The 12,243-nt window shown below is 40.8% G+C and overlaps 1 protein-coding gene across 1 annotated transcript in view; it reads left to right on the forward strand.

Moving 5' to 3' along the window:
• Positions 1 to 12,243, forward strand: part of caprin1b (cell cycle associated protein 1b) — a 101,695-nt gene that overhangs the window by 69,658 nt on the left and 19,794 nt on the right. Inside the window, exon 15 of the mRNA XM_060839074.1 lies at positions 8,022 to 8,225. Coding sequence (XP_060695057.1) covers positions 8,022 to 8,225 — 204 coding nt within the window. The remainder of the gene's footprint in view (positions 1 to 8,021; positions 8,226 to 12,243) is intronic.

Genomic DNA, 12,243 nt, shown 5'->3' on the forward strand with positions numbered 1-12,243 from the left:
GCGCAGATATGTGAGAGCACTGTCACCTGCAAGTTCCCTTAGAAGCTGTTCATCATCTTTAAGCTGGCCAAATATGATGTTCTTTCATTATTGCTGAGTTGAATTCTGGAATTCCCTCACTAATTGTGGCTATTCTTGCACCAAATGGACAACAGTTGCTGAAGATGGTAGTTCATCAACATCTTGAACTCAAAGGAATGGGCAATCAATACTGGTCCAGCTGGTGACTCCCATGTGCCCTAATGAAAAATTTTTAAAAAACTACTTTGCCAAATTTTTGCTCCCTCTCTTCATAGAATCACATAATCTGAGAAGAGACCATTTGGCCCATCGAATCTGCACTGAGCCTCTGAAGTGCATCCTGCCCTTTCTCCGTAATGCCCCATGTACCAGAGTTAACCCACCTAGCCCTGCAAACTATGTGGCAATTTGACATACAGTCCACCTCACCTGCACATGTTTGGACTGTGGGAGGAAACTGGAGCACCCAGAGGAGATACACACACTTGGAAACAATGTGCAAGCTGGAATCAAACCTCGGTCCTTGGCACTAATCACTTTGCTGCATTAACTGTCCCTTAACCATCTGTATCAGTTTGTAGACACTTGCCATCTTGGTTTCTTCGCTAGCTCTCTACCAGCAGCAAGGTGACATATCATGCATTTTTAGTTAAATTTGTAAATAATTCAGCCCCAGCATTGCTCTTTGTGACAAAGGTAGTACATCTTGCCAACTTCAAAGTGACTTCTCCCCCCATTGTGCATCTTGTTAGCTAACAAATACACTATCAATGCTAATATCCTGCTTCTCCATCAGGAGGACCTATTTTCTGTAGAAAGCTTGGAAGTGGCATTTTTATTGTGTGTGAAGGTCCATTCCCATATTACCTCAATGTCATTTTGACTCCCAGTTTCAAGTCTTGATTTTATCATTTGTATCCTCGTTTTCAAAATTGTCCATCTCCTCATTCATTGTTACATATTCAGAAAGTTTCCACACTGTAAGTAATCTAATCTAAAAGCTGCATCTACCTAATTGTGATCCTTAGTTTTTCAAATTTTAATTGCTCCGCTTGTGATGGTTTTGCCTTAATTTCCTTAGTTTGTAAACTCTGGAATTCCCTCCCCATACTATTTTGTGACTACCTCACTTATCTCCAAAAATATTTATTAAACCTACATTTTTATGCGAGCCTTTGACACCTCCCCTAATATTTTTATGTGCCTCTGTCAGTTTTTTATAATGCTTTCGAGAAGCACGTTAGAATTTTTGACAATATGAATTCTGTGCACTTTGGGCTGAGCTGAGTCCGTTTTAATATGAGCATGTTTGCTTGTGCCAGTCGTTTCATTTTTAGTTGTGGTTTAATCAGTCATATATTGCTCTGAGGTAAGACTGTGCTGTAGAATCTGTCAATGCCAAATGCAAGTGTTGTGTGACATGATGACAGCTCCATCTTTAAGAAACTGCTGAGTCGGGATTTGTAATCTGCAAAGATTCTTGTGCTGCTATTTCTGATTGTCTGCACATGGAAACTTTCTGTCCAAATTATGATGCTCCTGAAAAATATGGCCAGTTCTTACATTTGGTCTGAATTATCTCCTGTCCGAAATTTTAGTTTCAACTTTTACTGTTGTGATTGACAAGATGTTTGAATAAAAATGCTAAAGATTTGCTTAGAGTTGCGGATATGCATGTCATAGCTCTCCTTAAAGGGCATGAAATTAAGTTCATTAATGTCAAAACATAGCTGGGCATATCAAGGAAAACACAGCTCATGCATTCTGTTTTGTGGCTTAAGATATGGAGAGCTCAGGGCATATGTAAAGCAGGGTCTCTGTATCATGCGTAACTTTCATCATATCTGTCACAGATCAAAGCTGGAGTTAGACCGCAGCTTGTGTCACATTACAGGAAAGATGATTGGAAGGGGAGGATACAGAATGGATTAATGAGATGTAGCCAGAAATGGGAAATTGCTGACATTTTGTATGGAATTCCGAAGCCCCTCGGGGAAGATTTTGAGCTCCACAGAATTGAAGATCTTAGATAGGAGTGGATATGAAGAACCTGTTGCTATTAGCAGAGAGATTGACTACTAGAGGGTGCATACCCTTGAGCAGTTGGTAGAAGTAGAGTGGAGTTGTGAACTTGTCATTTGGAAGGCACTTAACCTGGCTAACTTTTTAAAGGCTTGTCAAGACAGGTGCATTTCATTCCAAAATACTGCTTAATGCACTTGAAGTGCTCAAACCAGCAAGAATTACGGAGCAGCACTGGGAATTAATCTTCAAATGGCATGAGCACAATGAGCAGCAGTGCTCTTGTTTTGTATGTTTCATGACATTTGTTAGTAGTGTATTAAATCTGGTGTGTACATGTATAATTTTTCATTCCACCTTGATATTTGCTGAGGTTAGATTCCTTACAGTATGGATACAAGCCATTTGGCCCAACTCGTCCACACTGACCCTCCGAAGAGTAACCCACCCAGACCCATTCCCCAACCCTATATTTACCCCTGATGAATGCATCTAACCTACACTTCTGTGAACACTATGGCCAATTTAGCATGGCTAATTCACCTAACCTGCACATCTTTGAACTGTGGGAAGAAACCCACACAGACACTGGGGAGCATGTGCAACCTCCACACAGACAGTTGCCCGAGGCAGGAATTGAACCTGGGTCCCTGGTACTGTGAGGCAGCAGTGCTAACCACGGAGCCACCGTGTCACACTTTTGTTGTACTTTGTACTGCAGTGAGTGAAAAGAAAAAAATTTTAAAAATGTTTGAGATGCTGGAAATCTGAAACAAAAGCACAGTGAAGCTGAAGCTGTAAAGAGGACAAAATAGTTTGATATTTCAATTGCAACTTCTGTCAGGAGTGAAAGAGGAAGAAGGTTAGAGTTCATGCTTTGGTTGTGGCTGTTTTGTTTTCTTTTTAAAGTTTGCTGCCACAAGCTAAAGTTTCTTTGCCTTTTCTCCTTTCTGCTAATCTGAAACTGTTCAACTTGGTTCCATATTAACCAACACCAAACTGTGTTGCTGAAGTACGTTTAACATCATAAAATGTCTCCTGCGCAATTCACAGATTTAGGAATACGAGTCTGATGAAGGAACTAGTTCTCAAGAAGCCCTTTAAAGATTGAGTATGAACAGGGAACTTCAGAGTTTGGGCCCAAGATTAGATTAGATTCCCTACAGCATGGAAACAGGCCCTTTGGCCCAACAAGTCCACACCAATCCTCCGAAGAGTGACCCACCAGACCCATTTTCCCTCTACCTAATGCAACTAATACCGTGGGCAATTTAGCGTGGCCAGTTCACGTGACCTGCACATCTTTGGATTGTGGGAGGAAACTGGAGCACCCGGGAGAATGTGCAAACTCAGACAGTTGTTTGAGGCTGGAATTGAACCTGAGACCCTGGCACTGTGAGGCAGCAGTGCTAACGACTGAACCACTGTGCTGACACAAAAGATAGTGCAACTAAAATTGGAAGTGATTATGATGCAGAATTAGTCTAATAGAGAGGAACTTCTGGTTTTTAAGGCTGGCAGAAATTACAGAGATAGGGAGGAATGAGGCCATTTGGTTTGAAAAAGTGATTGAGTCGGTATGGGAATGCTGCATATACATACACAGGCTGCTGAAGTTTGGATCACCTTGTGTTTGTGGTTACTCAGTTTAGGATCCTGTTATAAGTTAATTTAAGTAATCTAAATTTGTAGATAATCAAGGCAGGGACAGGGATTTGAACAGCAGTTGAGCTGAGGCCAGCTGATGTTGCAAAATTTGAAATCATAATGGTGTGATATGTGATTTGAAGCGTATCTTGGATCAGATAAGACACCAAAGTTTGCACTATCCTTTGACCTTGGAGTCTTTCCAGTGAAATTAGTAGCCAAGAAACTAAGCTTGTAAGCAAGCATGAACTCAACTCTGTAATTTTGCTTATGATTGAGTTTAGACTGAAGAGGTAACTGTTGGATTGGATTTGTCCAGTTTCATGTAGACAGTACATTTGTGGGATAAATGCTGATATTACAGCCATGCTGAAAACATTTGGCTAAAGACACTTGGTTTTGGAGCCCAAGTCGTAATGTGCTGCCAGATATGAGGGCTTTCGTTGGTCCTGTTGGAACCATTGGTCGACTGTTGTCAGAAGTAAATTAAATAGGCTGAATTTGAACATCTGGAATGTTGGCAATCTGTGCAGGAAGTTGAGGTCTCATACACTGAACATGCTGTTTGTTACCAATGCTTTGTCTTTTGCACTTCGGTTCTGGCTGTTCCCAGTTCAAGATGTGGATATTTATGGACCATGGATGTTGTAGGACTAAGGTAGCTGAAAATGTGTTGCTGGAAAAGCGCAGCAGGTCAGGCAGAATCCAAGGAGTAGGAAAATCGACGTTTCGGGCATGAGCCCTTCAGGAATTCCTGACCTGCGCTTTTCCAGCAACACATTTTCAGCTCTGATTCTCAGCATCTGCAGTCCTCACTTTCTCCTAGTAGGACTAAGGTACTTTGGTTCGATCCACTAATAATGATATCATTTAGCTTGATCCATTGCTTGATAGGTCCTGTGCTTGGCCTACATGTTATCCTATTTGTAGCTTTATAAGGTTGAAGCCTTCTCTGTATGCCTGGTGCTGGCGTTGATGTGTACTTCTTTCTTGTCTTGCAGCCAGCTGTGATAACCTGGCTTGATGCCATAGGTGGGTAAGAGATATGTTGAACAGTATGTTTAAAGATTGATGGTTGAAAACCGTTCAGTTCATGGCCCTGAAGAGTTTAGAATTGCTTGATCTATTTTGAAGTTAACCCATTCAGTGCAGTCCTGGTGTCATCCAAATGAAGTCTCTATTCTAGGAGGAGCGATAGAATCAGCCATAAATGAATTGGTAGCTGCATTTTCGTGTATAGTAGCAAGAAACATGAAAGCTCAGGACTGATGTGAAGTTTATTGAGGTTATGACTTGAATGTAAAATTTCTGAACATGATCCATGAGCATGGTTGGACCAAGGATGCTATCAGAACTAGTCAGACAATACAGGAGATAATCTTCAGACAAATGAAAATAGCTTCCTTTTTGCAATAAAGGGGGACAAGCAAAAGTTTCAAAGAAGGAGCTGTGGAATCAGGGATTAAGAAGGTTCAGGAAGTCTTGATAGCTGAAGACATGGCTGCCTGTGTGCGAGATATGACAGATATGCAAGGCCTGCTTTAGTCCATGTTTTGCGTTTGAAAAAGTGTTGTGTACAGTCATCGAGAAACTGTTGGAATTACATGCTTACAACAAAGATTCACTGAATAGTAACAGGAATGGTGGATTATAGTTTAAAAAAAGAGGCTCCCAGTGCATGTTATTATATTGCTTTGCTTTTGAGTCTACATGTGCTTTTAGGGCAGACACTTGATGCTCCAATGAGCAGAATACTTCTGCACAAAGTTTGAAACTACTTCATTCAAAGCACTGATTGTGAGTGTCTTCTGCGATCTGTTATCACCAGATGGACTGTATAAGTGAGAGTCATGGTATGTCAGTGGCTGATCAAAAATGTGGTCCTATCGACGGGCTTGTTTGCTAAGGAACGGGGCAATCGTGATGTGTTTTCTACCTTAGCTGCCCAAAAGCCCTGAATACTTGAGATCCTGAGTGAAATTGATCTGCTAGATACTATCCAAATAAATATTCCACCAGAAATTGTAGCTGACACTTGAGCTGTTGAAGGCATCATGATCTTTCAGCAAGTGAGAGAACATTTGAATTTGGAACACTGCCACCACTCGGATCTTATATTACACTTCTTAAAAAAAACTAATATTCCATGGTTGCTTTGAAATTAAGGCAAACAATTTCTGGCTGCAGTTTGTCCAGAATATCTCCACCTCCTCATCAATTCTTGACCCTTCAAGTAGGGGCAATTTACTCACTCACTCGTCATCTTAGTTTGTGTGCATGGAAAATTCTGGCCTTCATCTGTTAAGCATGTGTAAGATCATGAACTGTTCTATCTTTAATGCCTTGGGATCTTAATTTTGTTTCCCATGAAGTTTCATTTTTGTAATCTTTGACTGTTTTTGTCTTATACAGTTGTACTCTATTTCAGTATTTCCAGTGAGTTTCAAGCTCTTTAAGTTTGTTCTAATTTATTTAGTCCTGTGTATTAACAGTCCTGGCATTTATATTTTTCATGATGTGAGCTATTTCTGCCGGCTTCAGGCATGTATACCTGCTGTAGTCACTGGCCATTAAATGCTCGAACTGTTTGTGTTTGAATTTTGGGGTCTTTTTTCATGGACAAGTCACTTATCGATTTTGGTCCAGGCTGAGACATGGGAGGTCTGTGTGAGTGCAGCCCTGAAAGATTTCCAAATTGTGAACTTGATAGCAAAAGTAGAAGTGGGGAAGTTGCAGAGTGAGAACAAAGATGCATTTAACGTTATGGTTTCCAAGCTTGTTTATGGAGTAAAACAGTTATGCAATACAGGAAGTTACCTTTACTAAGATACTGCACAAACGTTTCATTGGTTATTGTTGATTTGCTAACTTGGATGGTAAGATCAGTGATACTCATGACCAACGCATTGAGTTGAACTGAATGTTTTCTAATCACAGGACTGCATGATATAACAAGACTCATGAGAATGGTTGTAGTGGGGATTCATTTTAAAACTTTGAACCTGTGGCATCAAGTGTGATTTCATCCTGTGAGCCAAAGCAAAGATGTTCTCACTTTTGGCCATGTACCTTGCTTTAAGATTTGACAATGGATTGGATATTTTATCACTTACAGAATACTTGGAACATGGGTTCATTGAATTCCTCAAGCTTGTTGAGCTTTTCAGTGGGATCATGGTGATGATTATCTTAACTGTCGTTCTACCATTTGATACCCTTCCCTATCAAAAGTACATGAACCCTAGTTGTGGCATTTACAATTGACCTAGACACAAGCAGAAGGAGGAGCTTTAAGGACAGAAGAAGTAAGGCAGCCTCGAGAAAATATTTTTCTCAAGGCTGCTTAAGATTTGGAATGCATTGTATGACTTTGTGTTGGAGACAGCATCAGTTGAGGTTTTCAAAAGATAACTGATCATCTGTTGGTGAAAGTGAATCATATGCTGGAAAAAAAACAGTGGCACTAGTTGAATTGCTACTTCAGTGAGCCAGTGCAGCCATAAGGGCTTCCTGGGTGCTGTAACCATTCTATTATTCAGTATTTGGGCTCAGTAGAATTTTGTTGGGTGTGATCATTATTTCAGTCATGGAAAGGTTAACACCAACATTGAGAAATCTGTGGAGTTGAATCACTGATTTTTAGGGAAGGGAAACAAATTTTACTGCAGTCCTTTATTTAATTATTTAATTAACAAAAATCAAAATAACCATTATGTGGAAAACCAGAATGCTTATTATGTCTTGTGCTGGTTCAGGTTTACAACCAGAGGGCATGACCTAAGTATCAACAGGTGCCAATTTAACAATGATGTCAGGAGGACTTTGTTACTCAGAGGTTTGAGTCTTTGGAAGTCCTTGCCACAGAGAACTGTGGGGGCAGATATTGTGTATTTTTTTAATATATGCTGAGATTCTTGATCAGTAGGGGAGTTAAAAGTTATGGGGAAAGGCGACTTTTGAGGCATGCCAAATTAGCCTTGATTCTATTAAATGACAGAGCAGGCTTGTGAGGCCAATGGCTTACTCCTGTCCTATTTATTTTGGTCTTATGACCTTATGAAAAGTTAAAAAATTATGTTAACATTTGTGTGAAGTAATCTCCTTTCTGAAAGGTTTAACTCTCCCACCAAGGAATTAAAAATTCTTCTATCTGCCGGGTCCAATCTTTAAATTAATTTAAACTAATTATAGATTCATTTTATGATCACCATCCATGCTTTACACAATAAATGAACTTAGTTATGTTGTTCCTTTTAGTTCTGTTTTGGAGACTTGTAGCTTTTATTTTAAATTGCATGGTGTTGAGCTCTGTTTATTTTTTCCCTATATAGTGGTTAGTCCTTACCATGCACCTCAAGACCAAACACACCCCGCTGGAGCAACTCATCAGCAACTAACTCAACAGCCTCAACAGAACGCAGGCTTTGCACGTACAGGACAGGCTTTCTACAACAGCAGGGGCGTGTCACGTGGTGGCCCACGCAATGCACGAGGTGGAATGAATGGCTATCGTGGACCTGCTAATGGATTCAGAGGTAGGAAGTAACTTTGAGTCTTCTGACTTGCACTTTGTGCACATGTTAGATTATCACAAATTGCATTCTGATGAAAGAAAAGCATACTAATATTAAATATACAACTGTTGGCCCAGAATTTGCTGTAGCAGAACATCGAAGAGGATCCGTTCATTAAAACTCTCTTTGCACTCTTCAGTTCATAAATATGTGCATGAAGGTGCTGAAGATGCAGACTGATCTTAGTAAAGTGAGGGAAGCAGGTTCATTGAAACATGAATGAGCAGAACATTGGATAGTTTATTTCCTTCCTAACTGAGGTTCAAGGACTGTGATAAGGGTTCAACCCAATAGCAAAGAAGCATGGATAGAAAATGAAAGCAAGACTGTATTAAAAAAGGAAAAATGGCATAAATATGAGTCAGTTTTCTTTTTTAAAAGTAAAATTGACCTTTGTAAGGCCTGCCTGAAAAGTTGAAACCTAAACAAGTTAGCTTAGTGCTAGTCAGGTTGATTGTCAATGATTAACACGTTAAAATAACACGGTCAATAACTGATCAGTACCTTTTGAATATCTGTGGTATGTTTAATTTGTATCTGCTGAGTAAATACAGCCACGGGATTCAGTGCTTGTCAATCGTGAAACAGAAGTGCCATTTTTAACCAACCTAACAATGGAGTGGTGCAGCTCAGCGTCTTCGAGATATTTGCATTTAACCACAAGATTGCTCTTTGCCTGAGATCACTATTATTGTCAAAACTAGGGAGCATATTTTAAGGTCAGAGGAGAAAGATTCAAAAAGGACCTGAGAGGCAACTTTTTCACATGCAGTATAGGTCATATGTGAAATGAACTGCCAGAGGAAGAGGCCAGTGTAGGTACAGTTAGAACATTAAAAGACATGTGGACAGATACGTGTATAGCAAAGGCTTTGAGGGATATGGGCCAAATACAGGCAAGTGGGACTAGTTTAATTTGGGAAGCTTGGGCAATATGATGTGGCTACAATGGAGACCAGGGCAGGACTGTGTATATGCTGTATTCAGGAAGGTGAGGAAACAGGGAGAATGACAACATTGATTAATTGTCAGAATATTGCAGTGTTGGGAGTGTCTGTTCCCCAGTGGAGCCTTAGATGGAGTGTTTTTGGCGATAGCTTAGGAACAAGATGCAGGAATGCAGAGTAGTTGTAACTGAGAGAATTTTATCTGATTCTTGGCCAGAATTGTTGTCGGGTAGAAGGTCAGGGAGGGGCAAGAATTAAAGTAAAAATGGAGTGCTCGAAAAACTCAACAGTTAAGTGGGGAGAGAAAAACAGTTATGTTAAATCCAGTATTACCACTGGATTGTTTAAGAGCAAGGGTGTCAGTTGGATGAGGAAAACTAGAACCAGGCTGAATCTAGAAGGTTCCAAGCAGAGTTGATAAAGCAAAAATAAAAGGGCCCATTTAAGAAAAGACAGGCAGCTAATATGGAAGGAAATCTAAAAGCTTTCTCTTAGCCATTGAGTAGAACAAGTTGGTTTGTAGAAAAGGATTTTTACGTGGGGCACGACTGAGATATTTTGCTGAGGAAGATGATGCAGTTGAGGCCATGGTGATTAGGTAATGAAGAAACTATCTGACATAGCACGCTGTCTCCGTTACAATCAAGCCAAGTGATTAACGTTAATTCAATGCAAGTGCAGGAGCGCATTTCAGGAGCAGCATCATAGAATCCAATTAAGTCCACACCAACCCTCTGAACAACATCCCACACCAACCAGTCATACCTAAATAATGTGCTGACCTGATGGAGCTGCAATGTACAGTTTGCCTACTAATCAGTGAAAACAGCATGCGATAAACAGCTAAGTGATCCCACAACCAACAAATCTGATCAAAGCACTGCACTTCCGCCACATCCAATTGTGAACATTGGTGGACTGTTACCAGAAGGCAACTTCACAAAAACCCCATATTTCATGGGAGAATGCAGCTTATCAGTTTACAAGAAGAGACAAAATCATTTGCAACTATGCCCAGCTAACAGCACCAAGTGCATCAGCGATTTCTGTTTCCTCCTGAAGTCCCCAGCATCACCGATGCCAATCTTGAGGCAATCTCATATGCCACATGTGCTGTCAGGAAATGGCTGTAGCTGCTGTTTACTGGAAAGGCTCTGGACCCTGACAAGATCCTGAGTACAGAGTTGAAGATTTCTGCTTCCGAAATATCCATGCTGCTTGTGAAGTTCTTTTATTACAGTTACAATTGTGCACTTGTGTCCTGTCCACAAGAAGCAGGATACATCTAAGCCAGTCAATTATCATCTAGTCAACACTGTCCAATCAGCAAAATGATAGTGTCATCAACAGCATTATCAGCTGACACTTGGGCACCAATAATCTAGTCACAGATCCCGGCATCATTGAGATATAGGCAAAAGAACTGACCTTGATAATGAGCCCATTGTAATTGTCCTTGACATTAAGACAGAAAGAAACCTTGGTGAAATTGAACTGAATGGAAATGCTTTCTGCAAGTTGGAGTCATACCTAGCACAGAGGATGTTTGTGGTGTTGGAGGAAGTAACCTCCAGTCCAAGGTTATCACTGCAGGAGTTCCTCAAGATAATATTTTCTGCCCAGGCAACTTCAGCTGTGTCATTTCCCTCCATCATACGGTTAGATGTTTGCTGTTGATTGCAAAATGTTTGGCGTCTTTTGCAGTTCCCAGATACTGAAGCAATCCGTGTCATAGTGAGACAGCATGGAAACAAAATCTTTGGTCTAACCCCTCCATACTGACCACATTTCCCGTCCCAATTGCTTGAATTTAGTTCATATCCCTCTAAGCCTCACCTTTTCATGTACCTGTTCAAATGTCTTTTAATGATGTAACTGTAATTGTACCTGCAACTGCCTCTTCCTTTGACAGTTCAGTCAACATACAAACCTCTGTGGAAAAAAGTTGCCCCTCCGATCCCTTTTAAATCCTTCGCCTTTCATCTTAAAATATGACCCAATGTTTTGAACTCTTCCCCCCCCCCCCCACCCCAAAGGGAGAAGACACTTGCAATTCGCCTTAGCTGTGCCCGTCATGATTTTATAAACCTCCATGAGGTAACTACTTAACTTTGGGACTCTCTTCACAGGAGTGTACAGCCTCTTATAGAGTCATAGAGATTTACATCATGGAAACAGACCCTTGGTCCAACTTGTCCATGCCGATGTCCTAACCTAATCTAATCCCATTTGCCAGCACCTGGCCCATATCCCTCTGAAGTCTTCCTATTCATATACCCATCCAGGTGCCTTTTAAATGTTGAAGTTGTACCAGCCTCCTCTGCCCCTCAGTCTATGCACGCACCACTTTCTGTGTGAAAAAGTTGCCCCTGAGGTTCCTTTTTAAAGTTTTCACCCCTCACCCGAAACCTATTCCCTCGAGTTCTGGATTCCATCCCCCCAGGGAAAGGACTTTGTCTATTTATCCTATCTTTGCCCCTCATGATTTTATAAAGCTCTATAACGTTACCCCTCAGCCTCTGACACTTCAGGGAAAACAGCCCCAGCCTATTCAGCCTCTCCTTGTCGTTCACATTCTCAAACCCTGGCAGCATCCTTTTAAATCTTTTTTTGAACCCTTTTAAGTTTCACAACATCCAATAGGAGAGAGACCAGAATTGCACGTAATATTCCAAAAGTGGCCTAACCACTGTCTCATACAGCTGTAACATGACCTCCCATCTCCTATAGTCAATGCTTTGTCCAGTGAAGAAAAGCATACCAAATGCTGCCTTCACCATTCTATCTCCCTCCGACTCCACTTTGAAAGAAATATGAACCTGCATTCCGAGGTCTCTTTGTTCAGCAGCACTCCCAAGGACCTTACCATGAAGTGTATAAGTTCTCTTATAAACTTAAACCCTCCAGTCCCAGTAACATCCTGCTAAATCTTCTCTGAACCCTCGTCAGTTTAATAATATCCTTCCAAAAGCAGAGTGACCAAAACTATGCACACTGCTTCATCACTGTCATGTACAATTTAAATGTGAAAT

The sequence above is a fragment of the Hemiscyllium ocellatum genome, chromosome 18 (assembly GCF_020745735.1).
Source record: "Hemiscyllium ocellatum isolate sHemOce1 chromosome 18, sHemOce1.pat.X.cur, whole genome shotgun sequence".
NCBI classification, from domain to species: Eukaryota; Metazoa; Chordata; class Chondrichthyes; order Orectolobiformes; family Hemiscylliidae; genus Hemiscyllium; species Hemiscyllium ocellatum.